Here is a 23,257-nt window from a genome sequence, read left to right on the forward strand (position 1 = left end):
AAACGCTGGTGTTGAACTGGAGGTGCAGTCTTTGCAGAAGTGGCCCGCGGCGCGTGAGGGGTTAACGCGCAGAGAGCGCTGCGGTGGCCTGCGAGATCATTCGAGAGTGCATTTTCAGCGACCAATCAGCGGCGCGGAATCCACCGCCCGCTCGGCCAATCGCGGCGATGGGAGGCTCTATCGAATTTGAATGAGGAGTGTATCTTTCGGCGCCATTTTCGAGTGAGCAGCGATCGGCTGAGCAGCTGCGGGGAGAAGATGCTGCGAACACGGAGCCGCAGAGACGAAGGCGAGAGCCAGAGGATCCGAGCGCCCAAAATCCCAACATCCCCCCCCTCTCACCTCTTTCTTCTTCCTCCACAAAGAGAAGGGAGCCCCGCGCGTTTTCAACAGAGGTAACTACCCCGACACAAGCCGCTCCGTGTGGGTTTAATCGGACGGGTATGAGCAGGGGGGGAGGAGGAGGAGGAGGAGGACTACGTGGAGAGGAGACCGACCGTGGCGGGGAGACGTTAGCCATTTGGCCAGCTTGTTCCACTCCGAGCTGCTAGCCTGCTAGCTTAGCGTGCTAACACACACACACACACAGAGAGAGAGAGAGAGAGAGAGAGGGGCTTCTCACTTCGCTGTAACGGTAACATTAAAAAAAAAAAAAAAAAGAAGCGCCTATACTGTCTGTTTTAACCGGGACGTGAGGGAGGAAACGTGGGGGGGTATTTATCCTCCTCTCGGCTCCGGAGACTCTTCAAGTTGCGCGTTTTCATCAAAGTTCAAGTGAAACGTACTATTTTTTTTTTTTTTTCCCTCCCCAGTTTTGAGCGGGAGGTGCAGAGGCAGCCAGGCTGGAGCGGAGCGGAGCAGCTCGGGCGGCAGTGTCAACACATGCACACGGTACCTCCACCGGCCTGGGAGGGAAAATAAAAACCCCGATGAGAGGCACACACACACACACACACACACACACACACACACACTGCCTTTTGTGGTAACTTCATTTTTTTTTTGCTTGTTAGCGGAGGCAGATTTTTTTTTTCTGGTAAATGGTTGTGACGTTATGTTCCGTTTCCAGCGGTTTTCTGTGGTTGTTGTAGAGAAAACACCCGAAGTTTGTCACCGATGTTGCAGCTGATGACTTTAATAATATTTGGTTTTATTTTTCCGAGTGGCTGGTGGTTGAGGTGTGTGCAGTCTTGAGGTTACTGACAGCTCTCGTATGAACGCAACCCGGATTAATAATTAACTGAGTGTCTCCCGGTGTGGAGCACCGGCCTCGTGTTTGTACGTGTAAACACATTTGAATATGTAGAAATGATCAACGTGGCTCTCGGCCAAGTGACAACAGCCATAGGTGGCGACTGATGATGGTTCAACTTTAACAGGCTGTTAAACGCCAGACGAATGACTCATAACCACTAACGATGCAGTAAAGTGGAATTAACGTTAGTGAATAAAAATGATATTTATTGTTGTGTTGTTTGTTGTGGGGCTGTGATGTGTGTTTTTTTTTTTGCTCGGAGGATTTTCTGTCATTGCCTTCTGTCATTCAGCCTGTTTTTTTTATTTTTTGCCTCGCTCCACTTTCCTTGTGCTGTGATTAAATTCAACAACGTGTACATTAAAGGGGGGGGATCCAATCCGTTTAGGAGTGAAGTGTCAAAACGGACCTGATCATTAGTTGCTGCATGGATGATATTTTATTCTGCCTTGTGCTTCTCCTCACGAACATGGACACTTCTTTATTAAAGCATTAGGGAGGAAAAGACAGGCTCCGTATAATTGTGCGTCTAAACCCGCCCCTTGTATTTCCTTCTAAGCAGAGATCGGTTTAATGTGTTACATAATGCGAGGCCTTTCCTATCTTCTACACGGCTACGTTTATTCAGACACATAATCAGATGCATTTGTCAAGTACCATGTTTGAACTTCCACATAAAAATCCTTTATTCGTCCTAACCTCGTTGAGAACATGGCACTGAGGGCAGCCACTTCTGCCCTGTCCCCCCCCCGGAAGATGTTTCCTTGGCATGTCACATCTGACAGTGTACGTACTCATAGCTTTTTTTCCCCCAGATTTTAAAATTTCTCATACATACTCTACAAAGACTTGAGGTTATACTGTGATATCATATGCATGACCCAAATGAAAATGTAAACAAATGCCATAATTTTGAGTATAGCTGAATAAAGTCACATATCTTATCTGTAGTGTAATAATTTTTGGAGAAATGAGACAGCATTTTCACTATTAAACCTCCCATTTCCATATAGTTAGTTTTATTTTTCAGGGTATTTAGTTGGAGGGAAATTCACTGTGTGAGAGGAGTGAAAGCTCTCTCACTGCCATACACCCGAGTTAAGGAGGTCGAGGAGAAAATTATTGAGACCTGATGTGTCATGACAAAAAACTTAATCTGTAGGTGTATGAAGTGCAATGAGTAGTATGATGACTAAAAATGTGACATGCAAGTGATTATCTGCTTTAGGAACAAACGTATTTGCTGATTTGTTACTGTACACCAAGTGGTGTATTTAAGATTAATGGGCAAATTATATTTAACCCACGTTGTTCTGTACACTACTGGTGTAGGGATGTTATTTTTCAGGCTCCTGTGTGAAAAATCACACAAAAATTGCTCATCTTTACAAACTACTCAGAAGGAAGTATTTTCAAATAATATTTTTCATATATTCAGGTAGAGTGGGTGTAACTAAGTGCCTGAAAATATTTTTTTAAATTATTTTTTACGGAGTGGATTTAAAATATGGCTGTTAAGGACGTGGTGTATGCATGCATGTGTACTCAACAATTCAACTAAGTACATCCGCCTCCTTATTTCTTTCTTACAGTCGAAAATTGTCTGCCAGACTTGTCATGGTGTAATTTCAGCAAAATTGCCATAAGCAGTTTAAAAGATGGGAAGTCAAATGATTCACTGTGTCATTTTATTTGTTAAATTGGAAAAAATGACTAAAATGCACTTCATGGATGGCACTTGATGTTTCAGTTGAATCGGCATTAGAGATGATTTAAATGGACTTTCCCTTAAATTGATGGAAACAACATTTTAATCAGTTTTACAATATCAACTGTAGTGTGTACCTTGTTTCTTTTAAACTACAGATTTTAGTTTGTAGATATAATCACTAGAAGGTCGGATGGACTGATTTGTCAAAGTGAAAGTTTGAGATCAAGAGTCCTGGTAATATCTGAACTTACTCACCGGTTTCTTAGTTTTCTAATGCATATCTGTTGTGCTCATACGTGTGAAATATATGTAAATATTTTGCTCTTATTCAGTTGAAGAGGGATTACAGCATTGTTGACTCTGTGTGTTTATGCAGTTGTCAGATTAGTGGTGTATTTTAACAGTTTTATTCCTGTGGTGCCTACAGTTAATCTCCTTTTAAATGCTACAGGTCTGTGTCTCCCCTCCATTTTCTGCTATTTGCCTTTTCAATATTTTTGTACAGCACCGTTGTGCTGTTTCAGACTGTTAGCATGACATTCTGTGACTCATCATTCTGTCTTCTCAGACCCCTCCGGCAAAATGGGCTCCCACCCCCATTTCCTGGTGAAACTGTGCCTCTCTTCTTGTACTTGCTCTCATGTGTTGTAGCCAGGCTACAGAGAACCCCCACCCTTCTCTTCCTTCTTTCTGCACCACTCAGCACAAACTTTATAGTATTCAAATTTGCTGTGATGGGGAAAGGTTTTCACGGCCTGTGTTGGTTATTTTCCAGGAGGTGGCTTTGGTATTGGTTCTATGACTTAGCAGTATTTAATAGAACCTGTCAAATGGTTTTATCTGCGTTTGTCAGTTCTCTCGCAGACATAATTTTAATCCTGGAATAATCTAAATAGTGGTCATTCTAGGTAAACCTGGAGTTCAGATGGGCTATTCGGTGAAAAGCAGTGTTTATTTATTCTGGTGTGTTTAACCATAAAGTTGAGGCTGATAACATTAGTGGCAGCAGTGCAGAATATGAGGGTGCCAGGTCCTTGCATGCTTCTTACAAGCATATGTTTTGCATTGGCTTTGATTTTTTGCATACAGTATGTGCTGCATCACTGTAGTGCACAAGCTTTACACCTGCTTCAATAAATGGAGAAAATCTTATAAAATTGTTTATAGGGATGGCATTAGCAATTTTTAAATAATTGTCAGTTTAACTGCTGTTATGGTTTCTAATTAACCACATTTCAGATAATCTGGTAAATTTAAATAGTCAGCAAGATCACCACTTCTCTAAAAATCAGATCTTTTTGTCCTGTTTCATTCAAAAGTTGTTATTCCCTTTTATATATTTTTATAAAAATATAAAAAACAATTTTTTTTACTCTGCATCTGCAGACATACTTTTGAACTTGTACAGTGCGTTTAAAATGAATACGTTGGCTGTTGCGGTGCTGGTGAATTCACTGCTTGATAATTAAATTTAATTTAAATTTGGTAATATGATAACCTGCAATAGCACTGGCAGTAAGATTTGACACAACAAGACGATTCCTCCTCTGACTAGACACACATGGGGTTTTAATTTCTGCAACTCTAGTCATTTTTTAACATGAGGGTGTTAGATTAATACTACAATATTATTGTGTGAGCGATTAGATGGAAAAGACCTGGTGGCTATGTATTCCTGTATTATTTGCCCTAACTTGGTTAAGCAGATAAAACCTCACCCACTGCTCTAAAGCAGGCAGTGTGCTTGGGTGCACAGAGATCAGATACTTTTACACTGTGTGACCAACGATTTCTCTTGTTGGTTTAGTTTTTTTTAAGTGTGATTCAAACAGATAATTTAGTATATTTCCAACAGTAATATTGGCTCTAATATTTTGGGATATACACACTTATGTTGTTCTGCTGGTGTGCAAATGTCATTGTGTATTAGGTAGGTCAAGTCTTGCAAAGGAATGAGGTGAAAGCAATACAAATATTATTAATGCTGTATTTGCATGTGACATTTTTTAACACACACGCCAAAGCCACAACACACTTTTCTTATGTGTTAATTATTTTTATTTTATTTGTCCATATGTGCTAACTCAGTCAACAGTAACAAGAAAGTCACTGAAAAGCTTTATTATTTTAGTATAAAAGATTTTGAGTGATATGTTTATTTTTACAATGTAAACCAGCGTTATATCAATATCTGAATTAAACCTAGGTGTAGGCATATATAGTATAGTGAACTATAGTGTGTGTTTGTGTATGGGTGTCTCACACTTTGCTTCTTCTTTTTCCCCTCTTACTAATGTGTGTATGCACATAGAACTTACAGTACTACACGCTTTACATGGATATTAATTTCAGCCTTACTGGTTATTCTGTAAATAGTGCTTTACTGCAATGAAAAAAAAGTTGCGTTAGTCATGTTAAAGGTTGTGCAAGTTATTAAATATTGATTTGTTGAGATAGTTGTAACTATGCTCTTTTATGGTTTAATGCTTTTGGTCAAGTGTAAAGCAGGACCTCATCTACTTTTGAAATTGCATCACAGTGTGCTTTGTCTGCATCCTGTTTATTGCTGCTCTGTCTTTCGTGGCAGTAAGAGGAAGTTTGAGATTGTTCAAACGAAGTTGTAATTAACTGGGTGAATTATTTCAATGAAGAAAAATAAGTAATAATTAAACGTTTAAATGCTTTTTTATACAGTAGGAACCGCAGTTGTGTGTTCGCTTCATATATTTCACCACACACACTGGTGTGTTGAGGATGAGGTGACAGACACTGCTGCTGGTCTTATAATTTGCTCCACACTTTGATTGGAAATGTTGAAAAAGAGGCTTTGACTATTATTAAATCTTAGATGTGCCCTTTCGTAAGCCATGCTCCAAGAGACTAATTGAAAACAGTACAATGAATCATTATCATTACATTCTGTGTTAGATGTAGGAGTGTGCTTTCAACAGCCGGTTTCAGACAATAGTTAAAAATACTTTTTACTTATTCTTTTAATTAAAATTAATTTCATTTGAATTTTTATTTCTGATCCTGGTTTTGTGATATTTTTGTTCATTATTTAAGATAGTCGTGTACCTTGGGTGTAAAGGGTCCCCCGGTCACAGTGACACCTGACAGTAATTGGAGGGGGTGGTGTAAACCTGTGGAGTGAGAAAATTACTGAGGTCACTCTTGCATATCTGCTGGAAATGTCCTGTGAAAATGTGTTATTCAGTTGTCGATCTGCAAGTTTGTGTTTTCCCAAGTTTCACGACTTTTCCATTATTCATTTGACAAGATACGGCTGCAGATTCCAGGGAAACCCAGTCACTCTTCCTGTGTCTGCTTTTCCTAACAGGTTTTTCTAAGTTTGAAACAAACCATTACAGTAGTTGTGTTGGTATGCAACAGAGCAGTGTTTGGTAGGTAGCATCCCTGTTCTACAATGAACAATCACATTATTCACCACCTCCTGTTTTGCGTTTAGACTTAACACACAAAGGGTTTTCATTAAGAGGTGAGATACATCTTTTTCTTAATATTTTCATGTCATCACTACCAACCACTTTGTTATTACAGAGGAACTGGTTTTGTATTCACTTTTGCAACTGTAGAGTTCACATGCTGTCCCAGTGGGCAGTGAAAAAAAATTTGTTACACCAACTAAAGTTGTGGCACAGTGAACATAGAAAATATTTTACTGTGTGTTGTGGTGCCAAACACAGGACAACAATTTTGCTAGCCTAACACCTGGTGTTTCTCTGGCTTAAATTAAAGTGATGGATTTTTAACTTATTGTGTAGGAAACAGTTTTTGCACAGTACATCTACATTTAAAATCACTTTGTCTTGGCCTAATTGTAGGATATATATATACTCTGAAACTAGTATTAATCAATAATTGTTATGACTCAAACGTGGTGGCTGTGTCTGCAGATATTAAATTTTTTAGTAGCTTCATTCCATGCTCTGTTGACTAATGACGAATCAAATCATTATATACACAATGAGGAACTCTAATTTGCGTGGATGTTTTCATGCCGATAGATGTGATTGCCATTCAGGTTTTATTTCCCCCACAGCCAAGGATGTCACTGCAGATCTCCCTTTGGTTTGTGCTTATACAGAGAGAAGACACCGACTAGAAGAGGCCAGCCCAGACCACTTGATCTGGGGAGGTGATAGGTTGTCATGTCCAGGTCCTTATACCCGATGGGGTGTAGGGGGTTACTTGACCCTCAACCTTGGGGTCAGGTGACTCTTTGAGGCCATTGTTTGAGGAGCAAATGTTGTAGGAATGGGTTAAAAAGGCTGAGCAGTGAAGGTGACATGTCCGGGCATGCTTCCTTAAAGGAAAGTGAGGAAAAATAGGGAGAGGTTAGAGTCCTTGATGTGAACAATTCAGCTTATACTTATAAAGAAAGTATCTGCTTAAAAGAAAAGTACACAACTTACCTGGTGAGTTCCTTTTGTGTGCGTTTGTTTGGTAATTTATAATGATGGACAAGGTAAAGTGGTTGTTTCATGACAGATTCGGTTTAATTCATTCAGAGCTGTCTGGGCTTGACATATAAGACAGATGCGTCAAAGTAGGTGGACATTGTGTGTTTCTCATGTTTTTTTCTTTGGGTCATAAGAGCATGCACTCCACAAAATAAAAAAAATAAAAATCTATACACCTATAATTACCTCCACCATGGGGAGGTCATGTTTTTACTTTGTCCATTGTTTTGTTCGTTTGTCAGCAAGATTACGCAAAAGCTACTCAACAGTTTTCCATGAGACATGGGACACGAGCCAAGAAAGATATCACGAAATTTTGGCACAAATGTGGTCAAATCCAGGATTTGTTTTTCACTTTCTTTAACGTTCGGGATAGGTCATTATTATATTTTAAAGATTTTAATTTTATGTTTTTTACATTTTTACCAATTTCCTGGGGAATAGTTTGTGGATCTTGATGAAAAAAAATCTGGTGTATTCAGGGAACTAAAATCTAGTTAATCTAGTTAAGGAGACTGATGGTCCTTGGTGAAGCTATGCGCTCAAATGAGTGCCATTATGTTAATGTTAGAAATGACAGGTGCCCCTGTCCATCCCCAAGTTTCCAGAGCCCATTAATGTCTTCAGATTTCTTATTGTCTGAACAGTTAAACAGATGTTTCAGTTTACAAAGATAAAAGGTGAAAATCCAAATGATGATGAATCAACCAAGCAAATGTTTTGGCCTTTTTTAATTTAACTAAACATTTTGTGACTTTTATAATTGTTTACTTTTTTGATTGCTCACATCATGTTATTAGGCACTGCTTCCAACACCTGACTTTGCTCCCTCTTTTTGCCCAGGATATGAGGCACTGGACAGGTGAAGTGGACCATAGTATCCCAGGACTATTACAAGGAGATTTTGTCACACCCCAGAGATCTGAGTACAACATGTGTTGGCTGAAGCATAATTATTGGACTCTTTGATAACCCTTCGCAGGTCCTCTGCACCAATTTAAGAGCATTAGTTGTTAATTAGTATAATTTCCTTCTGCATGATTTGTTATTTACTAGTTCCACCAAATTTAGCAAAGGTCATGCCCAATTTGTTCAAAAGATGATTTTTAGATACTGACTATAATTTGTGAATTTGGTTTCATGTGCAAACTCATGAGGAAGTGCTTCATTTTCATACTAAACTTATACCAGTTTTTTAATGCTATTGACGTAAGATATTTTTATGCTGTGGTATAAATATTGTCCGTAATTAAAGGTTCAGCCTCCAACTCATTAATTTTAAGGGGGGGAGCAGACGGCATGCACTGGTCCTCAGTGTCCTCCCAGCCTCCTGCTTCTGTCAAGTGTCTGTGTGGACAGAATTGCTAAACTCGTGTTCTCCACCTTTGTTTTCCTAACATATTTCAGCTGTAATCTTTCATGTTTATCACCAAGAATCTTCAAAAATGTTCACATATTTTATCTGTTCTTCCCTGTTTACACCAAATATTAACTGAGATTAGAAACAATTTGTATCTTTTGCTCGGAGGTGAATGTCCAGTAGGTAAAAAGGGCATTGGAGGTGTAGGGAAACTTCTGTGCTTCATAGTATAATTTATTTCAACGATTGCAGTTTATTTAGTAAATTACCATTTTCAAAACTACATCACAGGTCTTTGACCCCTGGCCTGTGCACATTTTATCAGTTTATTGTGCAATCTATCAGTGAACTTATATTGTACAAGTTTTGTTGTGTTATGTTAACACAATTTAGAGCCGTGACCAATTTGGTGTTTGTGGGAAACTGACATCCAGAGTAAACAACAAAACGTTTCTACAGTTACACTCTGTGATTAATGTTTTCTTCCCTCAAGAACATGAATGAAATGCCTTTTCTTTATTTTTGTAGGTTCTCACAGAATGTGCCTAATTTTATTACATTTTTTTGAAGGACGTATGTTAGATGTCTTATCTGTCCATTTTAGACCAAGGTCATGATTACAGGTCCATTGAGACCTCTAGTGGCAACACAATCTGGACCCAATCCCCTGCATGATTACTAACAAGATTCAGTTTAACACGTTTGCACACAAACAAGGATTTGTTTTTTAAATGATAAACTGTGGTCATTCTCACAATACTGTTTGACTCAGATTCTCTCTCTCTTACAAGTTGCCATCTTTTTAAACCCGGTCACATCTGTCAATAGCACCCATGTGTTACAAGGGTATGAGGAATGCCATAGTAATACAGTGATATGCTGACAGTGACTTAATTCTGATGCAAAGTGCAAACTGATCATTTTTTTCTGTATCAGCCCTTCCCTTTTGTTTATGCAGAGCTTAGCCGGCACTGATTATTATATATTTACCCACTCAACCATTTTTTCAAATTGGCAGTCAAATGCTGTCTTTTCCCCCCCAAACATTATAGAGTTGTCTCTGCTAAAAACCAATCTTGCAATATTGATCTGTATTGGCTAAAGAGTTTGTGAAATTACTTGAATATGCTGAATATCCGGTATGTGGACTTGAGTGTGGACACCGGAGCCTGTTGGGGGTTGGATAAACATTTAAAATGATTTTCGGGTCAGACTCGGTCACATTGGCTTGGCTACCACATAGTTTTTGTGACTGCAGTAAGTAAAAAAAAATAGTTTTTAGAAATAGTTTTTCTGATCTTGAAAGTGCTCTGACCTCAACACCATTACAAGCAGACATTGAGCCACATATCTCTCAGCGTCAATGTGTGACCTCACATTTTGGCCAAATTGGTCCGAACCTGCTCAATAAGGTTCAACATGTTTTAAAAAGACACTACAGCAGAAGCTAGGATTGAAACATCCTCTTACTTTTGGTCATATAGTGCATTGAATACATTCTTTACTGAGTACTGTCTTTTTTGGTGTGTTTCAGATGGAGAGCCTGTTTTCTGATTGGAGAGGACATTTCTGCAAGTTTGCAACAGACACTGATCATCTGAGCGTCTTTTAGGTAGATACACAGTAGGGAATAAGTTTGTACCAGTCTCTGAACATGTGGTAAAGACTTAAAGCCTGAAAGATGGAGAGGAGCGTGCAATCGACAGAATATGAGAGGATTTAGAAGAGGAGCGACCAGGGCGGCAGATCTGGTGATGCTGTAGCAGCACGGAATGGTTTGTGGGTTATACTGAGGTGCAGGCCATACTGTGCTGCAGCAGTAAAACCTGAAATTACAACCTGGACCTTTTTCCATTGATGTTTACAGTCACACCTGCATATATACAGTAGTCTCCATTGTCTGAACAAGTACCACACAGAGTTGTTCCTGATATTGAGAGCAACCCAACCCATCTGCTGGTTGTTTTACTGTAGCAGCACGTAAATATTGGAGTTAAGACTTTTGCTGAAGCCTCCAATATTGATCGTGCTGCTGTAGCAAAGCGGACCACTTGCATTCAGGGCAGCTAACGGTGGCTTTCCTCTCAGGTATGTCGCTTACTCACTAATTTTGTTTTACTGTTAAAACATGTAATGGTCTTTTACGTTTCACTGTTCTGTCTGCACTTTCAAAAATAAAAAATGAAATTGGATTTTGTCTGTCGTGTTTTGATAGTGATATTTGATATAGATGACGTGCCATACTTGGTGTTTATCTGAATACTGTGTATTTAGCTGAGTAGTTTTCTAGTTACGTTATTCTGCACTTGTACTTTATATTCTTGTAAATATCATCCTCCCTCGTCACGGCCTGTGTGGCCTCGACGCAGCGCTGCTGGGATGTCCGGCCTGTTCAACACGATCCCTGAGAACACACACATTCACTGCGGGTCAAAATCACGAGTCGTTACGTTGTATAATATACACATTAAATATTCTGCATCCATTTTTAAAAGCCATTCCGTTTATATAGGTCAAGGTATATTTTCTTTTGGAGGTATTTCAGACTGATTTCTGCTCAGTTCGGGCCTGATCACCAGGACGCTCTGCGGCGTCCATTTGCTTGATATTAACGACACTAATAGTTTGGGATTATTTGCTTTTACCTTCAGACCCGTGATGTATTTTGGACGTGCTGCGCTGTAACGAAAGACACGGTGTCCTCTAATCGCGAAAAGCCTCCATTTTAAATTCGTGTGAGCGCCATGTGCGCGTCTCTACCCGGACACCCGACGACGACCGTCCCAAATCAGACGCATCTAATAAAAGAAAATCACCACAGTCCTGTTGTCCCACGGGCTTATGGGCTTTGGGATAATGTGAAATCTCCGCTGTTCTCATGCTTTCTGATCATTTGGACCAGGTGAACACGGTGAAATAAAAAGCCTCCAAATGTGAACAGAGGAAAAGTGTTTACACCAGTCTTTGTTTTTTAATTAAACTTATAATATAAACCTTTGTCACTATACATGACTTTAGTGATTCAAATTTTCATGGTCACCTCTGATTTTTTTAAGACACCCGTTATACTTGCTAGCAATTTTCCTCCATTTGGCCTCGTGGGCCTTTTGAATCGAATAATCCGAATATCTGTTTTTTCTTTGCACCTGTGATTATAAATAACCCGGAATACGACATTGGGTAAAAATAATGAGGTGGACTTTTTACAAATGTACAAAATACATTATATATAAATACATTCTGGGTTTTTCATATTAAATTAAACGAGGATTAGTCTGAACATAATCTATACAATCTTGTATATATTTATATGTATAGATACAATTTTTACTTAACATTAAGTTTACAAGGTGAACTTAGAAAACAGATTAAGAGACAGAAAGTGTGTGTGAGTGTGTGTGTGTGTGTGTTGATATCTTAAAAACATTAATACATCAATAATATTTTGAAATCAGTAATTTTTCTATTTTTGCCAAAGTGCTGTGATTTAAATCTGAAATATGTTGGATTGTTTCTTGAGTTTAGAAAAAAAGAACCTGTTGTCTCCGCACACATCAAAATGTGGAAAGAGATTTGATGGCGATGTTTGGCCTGAAATTGCACATACAGCTTTTGTTCATCTTTTATTTTTTAATCATGGTGAGTTTTTATATATTTACCAGTTTGTAGAATTATACACCAGGAACACCGGTCACCGTCAGGACCTGTTCACGCTCATATTCAACCAGTTTCCACAAAAGCTGAATTATTTTCTTTTTAATTAATATATTATGACAATAGAAAATAAAATAAAAAACCGTTATTAACATGAATATATAAACGGTTATGAACTTAAATCACTATTAAATAACCCTGTGTTACAGTGTGTGGGACCTTATCAGGGATTCGGGTAACACGCCGAATAGTCTATAATAGTATATTAGTCTTATAAGAGTCTATAAGCTTATTATTCAGTTATAGTCACGTCCCTTATGTGTTTATTGTAACTTATAAGTTAATTGTATTACAAATCACTAAAGACACACACATCTGATTTAAAAGTCGGACCGTGCGCCCTGGTTTCATGGCTATTATCTAGAAACCTCATATCCATACACTGATATTCAGGTTTTTGGTGTTTAATTTGGACCCAGTTCACATTTGTCAGGCTATATTTAAATCGCGTGCCGCCACAATTAAAATATTAATGTAGTTAGGTACTTTTATTTTCATCCTATTTGCCTGGCAACAGGAGGCTATATATATGTACGAGCGTGTCATGACGTACATCCTGAATTATGGTCAGTGCTGACATCACGGATTTACACTGTGGTCTGATTTGGGGGATTTCATGTATTTACCTGTTTATTTTTTCGAAATGCTTGACTACCCATCGGAATAAAATAATAAATGAATGCACAGTTAGATATTTGTGGTCTGACCTAAATTAGTAAAGATCACTGTTGGTGATAAGCCGGAGACATCACTGAGTTAACCCAAATGCAAAAAGAAAAATAGAACTTGCACTCGATTTGGTTTTGAGCTTCCAAGTAAGTTTTCTTCCATTTCAGACGCACAGCAGAAAACAGGCCCACACCATATTTTACTGTAACAGCCTGCAGATGTTTGACTTCATAAACCGGACAAGTTATACAATCATTGAGCCGCATGAACCCCCACAAATCAACGTGTGGAAATAAAGTGGCTGTCAGTTACGCACGAAAATCTCACGTCTTGCCTGTGCAGAAACACACGTTTGAGTGTTTTGTGTTTCTTAAACATTTTATAATCTGAGCTCTTGCACGGGGCCTTCTCAATATTTCACACGGGGCCTGTTATGCAACGTGTGTAACCTTGAAGAGGCTGCAGCACGACTGTGGTGCGGAGGCGCTCTGCACGGGGAAGAAGCCATGGATCACACTATATTTACGCGTACATGTCATTCACTGGCCCACCTTTGACCCTAAATGTCTGTTTTTGCCTGTCACGCAAAATGAAAACAAAGGTGGAGAGGAAGAGGAGGAGGTGTGTTAAATTTCTCAAGTTTTATTTGTCAAGATCTTGGGGAAGTATAAAGCTGTCAACGTTTAAAAAAAATAATAGATTGTACATTGATTGATTGCACGTGGGGAAAAGGAATGAATTAGTGAATGTGCGTCTGTATCCGATGTAAAGAACATCTGGAATAATAGTGATTGATTCAGAGAGGTTGGATCTATAGAGGAATAAGGCAAAAGAAATGGTGAACAGTTAAATAAAAGTGTTTCCATAAACTCAGGTGCATGTCTGACTCTAACTCTGTGCATCTCACGAGTGTAAACTAGCTGTCTCTGTGAGTGAGTGAGATGCCACAGGCTGGTAATGAATTAAAACAACTTACAACTGCCAATAAAACTGACAGTAGAGTCAAGTAGGTTCACGATACATTCCTGGCCTGCACCCATCAAACTCGTGCACATGTCAGTCATTCCCCACAGGTACGCGCCACTGTGGCTAAGGTGCGAGGACAGTGTAGTGAGCATTGGTTGGATCTGTGGGCTGATGTGGGCCGCGAGGATTTGAGGATGCAGCAGCAGCAGCAGAACCGACAGCAGCAAACTCATAAATAAGGTGATCCGTCTGCGCGCTGCCATCCGTGAGCCCCCAACTCTGTACGAGCCATTCTCGTGGGGGACTGAGATCTTGTCCACTTCTCTGAGCCTCAGCGAATCCCACTTTTTCACATCAAAATTGCGCACAAGAGGACCGACGTTCATCTCTTTGTTTGGAGGCAGGGATGTCTCCTTGAGGACCCTGAACTTCTCCCGAAACTCCTGCATCTGCTCCAGGAAACACAGGGGGTCGGAGGCGCTCCTGAAGGACTCCGCGATGCTGAGCGCGCGTCTCTGCTCCTCCAGAGCCGCGCTCAGCTTGGTGATCTCCGGGTCGTACGCCTGCATCACCACCAGCTTCAGCGTCTCAAAATCGGAGAGGATCTCGTTCTTTTTGCACTCGAGGCCACTGATGAGTTTGTCGAAATATTCTGTTACCTTCTCTGCGTCCTTGGTCACCGACTGAAGCGCCTTTTTCTTACTGGTTTGTAGTGTCTCCAGGCAGGACAGGGTGTCGGCGCTCTGCCAGCTCTCCACCCCGTGAAGCAGCTCTTCAAACGCCGCCTTCTCCCGATCGTATGCCTCATCCAATGAGCAGAATTTATGCCCTCTGTGCTCATCTGTTGTTGCGCAAAACCCACAAATGAGTTTTAAGTCCGTGGCGCAAAACATGTTAAGAGGCTGACCGCTGTGTTGTGCGCAAGCAGACATTTTAGGCAGAACCTTGATTTTGCTGTACTTCTCCACAATTCCGCGCAGAGAGTAGTTGATCTGGAGACTGTTTGCGCCGTTGTGAGGCGTCTCTTTGCGGCATGTGGGGCATTTGAAAGGTGTTCTGTATGATGGACCTCGGCTCCCTTCCAAGAGTCCCTCCAAGCATTTCTTGCAAAAGCTGTGTGAGCACAACAAGACCCGAGGGTCCTCGAAAAGACCGCAGCAGATCGGGCACGTAAGTTCCTCCTCTAGCTGCTCCATGGTGTCCTGTAAACACATTATGCATGCGTCAAAATGGTGCATTGTTTACATAATAACGCCAAAAGAAAAATTAAACGCGTAATAAAAAAAGAAAAACTAGGCTACACAATACGCACCCTCGCTCAGAGACATGCTGCCACATAAGACAGCAGAGGCAATAAACTACAATCGAAAAATGCTGAAGCATCGCAAAGGATACAGATTTCTGCAGTCATGTTCCAGCTGCGTCTGCAGGAGTATTCCCATCCTCAGAGTGAAACCGACTCTCATCGCTGTACGAGCGCAAAACGTTGAGACGAACTCTGCCAGACGCTCCATCTGCCGATCTGATGTTGACTAACATCCTGCTTTGATGTCTACTGTAAGCAGCAGTTGCGAGAAACTTAAAAGCACTGAAGATAAATCAAAAATAACTTTAGAGAGATGAGCTATAACAGCAGATGATTCCCCCCCCCGACTTTGTATTGGAGGAGCAGCAGGACGGTTGCTGAGCTGAGCTGAATCCTAAATCACTGCCGCCTAAACCAATCCAATGCGACAAATTAGCGACAAGCGGGGCTCGCGTTAGCGTCGCTCCTGTTGGCGAGGTAGTGAAGGAGGGCTGTGACAGATTTTGCAAGCGCATAGTAACATGCAACCACTGGACCAAAAGAATCACTCACCAGCTGCTGAGACGCACAGTGCAACGCAATCATGGCGCTTGTTGCTGTGCAGACTTCGCCCTTTCCGGGTCTGGAGTTAACTGTTTCAGCGACGATCGGTCATTTTAAGATGCGCCGATTCGTCTGTGTTTGCGCACACGTGCGTGCATGAGTGATATTCACCACCATCGACACGAGGGCTGCTTGTGTGGTGATTTATTTGACAGCTTGGCTTTGATCGTCGGGGTGTTTACGCTTTTGAAGCAGCTGGGTCAGATGCAGAGGCTCCCTGGCAGGCGGATGGGGGAGGGGCTGTTGCTATGCAAAACATTACAGCGTGAAAAACTGTCAACTAGGTTTCAGTCCCATCTTGGCATCACGGGGTTTTTACACTGGCCCACTTCAGTCACCCGTGTGGAGACATGTCAAAACACGCACAAGTAAACAGCCGACACGATCACCTGGCTGCATCTGCTGGTATTAAAAACGTTCATGCCATTTTTGCACTGAAAACACAAGTGTCACATTATTTGGTGAACATGAGCGAACAGGAAATGAGATCAAACTTGTGAAAGCAGCATTTTTGATGTTTCTGTCACTTCAACAAAACTTTGAGGATCCTCTTCTCCTCTACATGGATCAGAATCATCACTCCATCATTCATCCACCACTACACTCTTGACACTTGCCCACCAACAAAACTCACTTTCTGTTCACTTTGTGGTTATGTAACTTCGATATCCAATAGTTACTTAGTCACGTGTGGGAAATTTTTGACCTTGATTTTCTTCCCTTGTTTCCATGCCATCAGGAGCAACTGCCTATCTTAGCCGCTGTGATTGGATACAGTTGTGTGGCTGGGGCTTATGCAGCTCCGCGCTCTGCCGCGGCGGGTCGCTGTTGTGTGTCGGCGTGACGTTTGGCGTTAACACCGGACGCTCTTTGGCTCCACGGTGCGACTTTGTTTTTCCGGATGTGCAGCCGAGGTATCGGGGGAAAGAATGGCAGCGATGTTTACGTGTTGTCTCGGCTGCTGCGGAGATGGCGGCTCGGGGCACATTGCTCTGAAAGAAATGCCCACAGTTCAGTTAGATACTCACCACATGGGTACGTGAGTTTGTCTGTAGCCCTCACAATGTTCCACAGTCACTTCTATAACTCGTCTTCTGTGTCTGATGTGACGCGACGTTTTGCTACTTCCGTCCTTAGCATTAGCTAGCTAGCTAACTACGATGTGAAATGTTTAGTTTTGTATAAGGTGGCAAAGGCTGTGTGTCTGAACGCTCTGCTTCTTTGTACACGATCTATACTCTTCTACCTTTATTACGCACCACGCGAATTAACATTGCAACTCTAACAACCAGGGAAACCACAGTGATGGATGCTGGGATTGAAAATCCACTTGATTCAAACTAATCTCATTGTTTTTCTGGATGAACAAGGCAGATTTAAAATCCTTGTTCTCAATGTGTGAACGAGTCCTGAGGCGCCTGTGCAAAGCCAACAGACTAACAGCAGTGCTGTCAATATTAATTAAAGACTCGATCGAATCCCAGTGTCTCAATCTAAAATAAAACCTGACCCACCTGCAGAAGGTGGACATGTTCGCTTCACAGCCCTCAAAGTAGGCTAAGTGAGAGCTTCTCGGATTTTGAGGTTTGCTCTCTGGGTGATGGCTGATTTTTTTCCTCAAGTGAATAGAACACACTTCCATAGAAATGCAACTGAAGAATTCCCTTTTTTGGATTGACGTTCTGGATTTTTCTAAATCTATCACTTGGAGAGAATTCAAATAGGCCAAAAACATTTGGAGCAACACTCAATTAATTAGCAGATTAACCAGCAGACACAAAACTAATCAATTATGTAAGACGTCATTTGTTTATTTAACTTTTTTCTCAGTCATGCATTAAGCAAATATCTCAAACATTTTGGTTCCAGCTTGTCACATTTGAACATTTGCTCTGTTTCACCAGTTGATATGATTTATACAATGAGGTGTTGATTGGACAAGCTGTCATTAGGGGGTTTTAGAAAATTGAATGTGATAGGGACTTTCTAGTATTGGCAGACATTATAGATTAAACAACTCGATAACTCAAAAAAACAGTGGACAGTCTTTGGCAGTGAACACAGTTGTTTGTTGCATCTGAATGTATTCTTGCTCCTTTTTTTCCGTCTAGGCACAGATGTTGTCATTGTAAAGAGTGGCCGGAGGATATGTGGCACTGGAAGCTGTCTGGCCAATGCTCCTCTGCACCAGAACAAAAGTTACTTTGAGTTCAAGATCCAGTCCACTGGTAGGTGTTTGGCTTTTTGTTGATAATCTCCCTTTTTCCATTACTCTCCTTCTTTCCCTTCAACACCACCATCTTCTAGTGCATTTCTTGTGGTGATTATTGATTCTGACACACAAGAGCCTGGTAGATAAACAATCTTGTGACTGCATGCACACTGGTGGAATTCTGTAAGTAAACCCTTTTGTAATAATCTCTATTTGTGTATAACTTTGTTAAAACCAGTCCAGCCATTGAAGCAAGGTGTGTGTGTGTGTGTGTGTGTGTGTGTGTGTGTGTGTGTGTGTGTGTGTGTGTGTGTGTGGACAAACTATATAAATAGAGATGATTAAGTACTGTACATACTCTGATATGTGGGACACATCATGGCCATTTATAGATTCAAAGTTTAATTTCTGGGTCTACTAGAATCAGTTTATATTCTGTTCAAAATGCACATTATTTGTCTCATACTGCACATTCTTCTCTTCATCCTCTTATTTGAAACATTTTCTTTTAATTCTAAGCCTGCATCTTAAAAAGCCCAGAAACTGGTCAGCTGGCCCAGTCTTGTGCTCAGCTGTTTAGAGTGTGTGTGTGTCATAAATGCAACTCATCTTACCCAGAGGCTTCCTGATCAACCGTAAACACCACTAGAGTAATGGTAACAATGGGTCTATCCTGCCATATCACTTTGAGCCAAACTGCCCGTAAGCCAACATACATGGTAGCATAGATGCTTTACAGGAAAAAAATTCAAAAGCTTTGTTTCAAGCACCTCAGGAGGAGAGTTTTCATTGGGCGTGAGCGACCCTTGCTTCAGCTTTTAGTCTTTGTAATTTAGCAGACATTCAACATACATAAAGCTATAGGTCACTCTGAAGGAAAAATACAAAAAGCAGGATATGGGCACTGAAAATAAGATACAACTACAAGGCTACATATTAAGCAAGGCCCTAATGCAGCTTCACACTAGTCACAGACTGATTTTACAATAACATGTCGTTATGAATATGTCATAAATCTGAATGCATTTTAAACTGTATTTAAGGTGTTTTAAATAGCAGGTTATGTTTTTTTGTGTAGGTGTGTGGGGAGTTGGTGTGGCCACTCAGAAGGTGAATCTTAATCAAGTGCCTTTGGGCAGAGACACAAACAGCCTTGTCCTGAGGCATGATGGGTCTGTGTACCACAATAATGAAGAGAAGAATCGTCTGCCTGCAAACAGCCTTCCCCAGGAAGGGGACATTATTGTAAGTGCACAGTTTATTGTACTCAATCCTGAACTTGCCATTTGCTTGTAAATCTTGAAATGAGGAACATTATTTTAATGTGAGTCTGCTTCTTGTCAATTAAATATGAATTGACCATAAAGAGATAGATATATAGTAAAATTTATAATGAACTGAAATCAGGTTTTGGATTCCAAAGATAAAGTATGTGTTGTCTGAAGACGTTCTGTGCAGACTAAAGGTGCTGCACTAATGCTTGCTGAGATTTATTTTTATCAATCTAGTCTGGTACATGTTGAGCTATCTCATGGTCTTCCAGCAACCATGTGACCTCAGATTGTGTGTGTTTACAAGACCCTGATTACAGAGTAATCATGTGTTAGAAGCCTGCTGGAGCTGACTGCCCTGCAGCTCTCACAAGACCCACAGTAGAATTTTTTTTTCCCTTAAGGAAGCAGGCTGACAGCAACAGTCACATTGTAATGCATGATCTAATGTGGCCTGCATTGCCTTCCATAGTTTATCACATTCAAATCAAATTGCTGTTTGCCATCAGTTTGATCAGTTTCATTTCCATAAAACAGCTTTTATTGTAAGTAAGCTACTATAGATGTAACATTTACATATACATTTAATATCTCCTAAAACGTTCTTTGGCAGTGTTGTATTTGTGTGAGCTGTGTTGGAGAGACCCACAACCACCACTGCCACTTCAATAATCTACTGGTTTCACATAAAGGGTTCTGTTTTCAAACCAGTTTTATATGTGTGATTACATCCGCATGTAGAAATTCAGTGGTTAATATTGTTTATTTGTCTCAGGGCATCACATACGACCACGTGGAGCTGAACTTATATCTGAATGGAAAGAACATGCATTGTCCTGCCTCTGGGATCCGAGGCACTGTCTACCCAATTGTTTATGGTAAGTTTAATTACACTGACTAGTTAACCAGGGTTTGTTAGACTTGGGATTCATTCTCTTCCTACAGCTCCACGATATCCTTGAAAGTTTTAATTTCAGAAAAAGAATCAAGACCTTGAAGGTTTTTGAAAATTGACATGTACATTACATAAAGTAATTGAATTTATATATTCTGTGAAAAAACAGTGATTACTTACAGCTAACAATATAGTTTACTTAACATTATTAAATAGGTTGTGTTTCACAGACTGTGTATGTGCACATGTGGCTTTGGACTTCTTTGAATTTGAGGTAATTGGGCCTGGGGAGTCTTTGACAGTTCCTTACATTTTATGTTCAAGAATGTATAGTAACAATGGGGATAATTTCTGACAGCTGTCTTAGCATTGAAACCTAAGTTTGGTAAATGTTATGGACAGTTTAAACTGCTTTGTCATGAATCATATTATTGCACTTTTATTCCACTAGGGGGCTGCATTTATACATTTTTACATGGCACTGGTCAGTTAAGGTCATTAGCTACGCTTAAAGTTGTTTTTTGTCTTATTTGACCACAAACTGATTCTACACCAAACTGTGATTTATATGAACTTATTCAAACAGCCTCTGGTAGAAAGACAGCAGTTTTACCTCAGAGGATCAAGAACTGCAGGTTTTACTGTAGTCAAGGCTACAGCCAAAAATTCCCAAACATTTTTTCTCTCTGTTTGATTCTGAGCTATTCGCTGAAATCAGCTGGCAATTTTATAAAATAAAACACATAAGCTATTGATATTTAGTGCAGATATTCAGCAATACAGACAAAGAAAATTAGAAAACTAATTTTGTGCAAACACGTATTATGATATATAATTTTTATCAGAGTCATGCTGAATGCTTTGCTGTGTATATACAACAATATAATGTATGTACAAAGGGAAAGATAAACTTTGGTAGAATTATGATTGCACTATTTTCAAAGAAGCATTTACATAAACTGAATTATGCCAACCTTCATATTCTACCAAAATACCAAGTATTCATTAGAATCTTTGAATCACAGCAGACATTCTCTCTTGTAATAGCAGGTGACAAATAATGTGGCTCTGTTCTATTCAAGCGCCTGATGCAGCTGAATGAAGTTTTAGCCATCATTATTCACCCCCTTTTCCTACTGACATGTCAAAAATCTTCAGTGAAAAGAAGCCTATATAAAAATCGATGAATCACAGAAATCAAGCATCCAATTTAAAGACCATTTTCTCATATAGCATCTGTGTCTACATTAACCCACTTTTTTGCTTTAGTTTGCATAAGAAATGCTTGTTTGTTTTCCACATTAAGGATGTTTGGGTTTGACTTTTTGTCTGTTGTCTTTTATTTGGGCTCAAAGTGTCTCACATGTAAACAATGTTTAAGCTTGTGCTCTTTGTTGCAGTGGACGACAGCGCCATCTTAGACTGCCAGTTTAGTGACTTCTATCACACACCTCCACAAGGATTTGAGAAGATCCTCTTTGAACAACAAATCTTCTGAAGGAGCACTACAGCCTCGACCCTACTTTTCCTCCTCTGTCTCTCATAGCAACCTCTGTGGCACTACAGTTTGACCTTAATTGAATGTTATCGCTATATGTGGCTTTTTTTTTTGTTTCCCCTAATTACACTCTTCTGCTGCTCTGGATGTACGTTAGACTTTCCTCGAAGAAGTGCAGGATTTATGAGAATTGTTCGGCAGTGATTGGCTGTTTGAGTCTATGCGGATGGGAAAATTCCTCAATCAAATCATTAGCCTGTGTCAACGCTAATCTCACTCTGTATGAACTGAAACACATTCAGCTGCTGCTTACATCCTCTGTGTGTCTGTAGATGCCAGAATCAGAAGCCATGTTTGATTGACGTTGCTTTATAGTCATGTTTTCTCCTAAATAGCAAACTGACATCTCAGCATACGCTCTGTATGCTTCTATCTATTTATTTGAATCACAGATCAAAGTTATACGTTTCATTAGTTTGACAGATGATGTAAATATTTTGACCATCAAGAGTTTGTGAAGTTATTGAGGTTCAGCTGCCAGAACTGACTCATCAAATATGTCCCATTTACACGTTTGCTGCCTTCTTTATGTAGAAATACAGCTCAGAGTGGAGGCATTGCAGCATTATTTCAATTTGAGTTGACCCAAAAAGCATGGGTTTAAAATACTAACTGCATCTTGAACCAGTGCACATTCCAGTGTCTTGAGATTGACTTTTCTCTGAGGTATGCTGAGGTGACAGTGCTAATCAAATCTACGAACAGCCCTTTACTGTCCCCCCCACACTGGCCTCGTCCTGAAATGTTTTTAATGGAGTATATATTCTAAATATCAGAATATTCCCAGAGCCTGGTGCTGGCTGTCTCTAACTAGAGATATGTGGTTTAAGAATGTCAATCTGTCGTGTTGTATTGACATTGCATATCCTTTGCTGAAGTATGACGGTTGTATATTTCAAATGCTTGTCTTTGTTTGCACTATTGATGCTATCTTGTACAAGCAACTCCAAAAATGGTTGATTCAATAAATTTTGTGTCTGGAAGCATAATGTATCGAATCCTGGTGGTGTCTTTAGTTGTAGTTAAATTGAGGATCATAGTGTAGTGCCGGGCAATGAATCAATATCAATAATCATCTCAATATAATTTACAACTACCTACCTGCCAACCAACCAAATCAATCAACCAACTTACCAGTCAGTCAGTCAACCAGCCTGGCAACCTACCAACCAACCAGCAAGCCAACCATCCAATCAATTAATTCCAGAAATCTCTGCATGTGGCTTGCATTGCTTGAAAACCTTTCGTCTTAT

General features: G+C 40.1%; 2 protein-coding genes and 1 long non-coding RNA gene across 7 annotated transcripts; 2 read left to right on the forward strand and 1 right to left on the reverse strand.

The window, feature by feature from the left end:
• Positions 1–227: 227 nt before the first annotated feature.
• Positions 228–11,002, forward strand: LOC138411751 (uncharacterized). Its single transcript, XR_011244238.1, has 3 exons — positions 228–395; positions 813–891; positions 10,345–11,002. It is a non-coding gene; the product is annotated as an uncharacterized lncRNA (long non-coding RNA).
• On the reverse strand, positions 9,321–16,182 carry trim13 (tripartite motif containing 13). Of its 5 annotated transcripts, none has more exons than XM_069532327.1 (3): positions 15,472–15,920; positions 14,170–15,361; positions 9,321–11,214 (listed from the first exon to the last, which is right to left on the reverse strand). In XM_069532327.1, exons 2-3 carry the CDS (start codon positions 15,353–15,355, stop codon positions 11,141–11,143), a joined length of 1,260 nt encoding a protein of 419 aa, XP_069388428.1. In that variant the 5' UTR covers positions 15,356–15,361; positions 15,472–15,920; the 3' UTR covers positions 9,321–11,140. The 5 variants fall into 5 exon arrangements, with proteins under 5 accessions (XP_069388428.1, XP_069388427.1, XP_069388426.1 ...); XM_069532326.1 differs by lacking the exon at positions 15,472–15,920 and adding an exon at positions 16,018–16,182 and having other exon boundaries at positions 11,025–11,214; XM_069532325.1 differs by having other exon boundaries at positions 11,025–11,214; positions 14,170–15,538.
• A 705-nt stretch (positions 16,183–16,887) lies between these two features.
• On the forward strand, positions 16,888–22,993 carry spryd7b (SPRY domain containing 7b). Its single transcript, XM_020111001.2, has 5 exons — positions 16,888–17,103; positions 18,180–18,296; positions 19,359–19,525; positions 20,327–20,429; positions 21,847–22,993. Exons 1-5 carry the CDS (start codon positions 16,998–17,000, stop codon positions 21,942–21,944), a joined length of 591 nt encoding a protein of 196 aa, XP_019966560.2. The 5' UTR covers positions 16,888–16,997; the 3' UTR covers positions 21,945–22,993.
• Positions 22,994–23,257: the final 264 nt, after the last annotated feature.

The sequence above is a fragment of the Paralichthys olivaceus genome, chromosome 10 (assembly GCF_024713975.1).
Source record: "Paralichthys olivaceus isolate ysfri-2021 chromosome 10, ASM2471397v2, whole genome shotgun sequence".
In the NCBI taxonomy this organism is placed as follows: Eukaryota; Metazoa; Chordata; class Actinopteri; order Pleuronectiformes; family Paralichthyidae; genus Paralichthys; species Paralichthys olivaceus.

Bases quoted from the DNA above. Each gene is read 5' to 3' on its own strand.
- trim13 (XM_069532325.1), bottom strand. From the start codon at position 15,397: ATGCACCATTTTGACGCATGCATAATGTGTTTACAGGACACCATGGAG. The intron at 11,215-14,169 runs GTAAGTTGTTTT...GTGTGTTCTCAG, and splicing joins TGTCAGTTTTATTGGCAGTT to GGATCGTGTTGAACAGGCCG.
- spryd7b (XM_020111001.2), top strand. From the start codon at position 16,998: ATGGCAGCGATGTTTACGTGTTGTCTCGGCTGCTGCGGAGATGGCGGC. The intron at 17,104-18,179 runs GTACGTGAGTTT...TTTTCCGTCTAG, and splicing joins GTTAGATACTCACCACATGG to GCACAGATGTTGTCATTGTA. The intron at 18,297-19,358 runs GTAGGTGTTTGG...TTTTTTGTGTAG, and splicing joins GTTCAAGATCCAGTCCACTG to GTGTGTGGGGAGTTGGTGTG.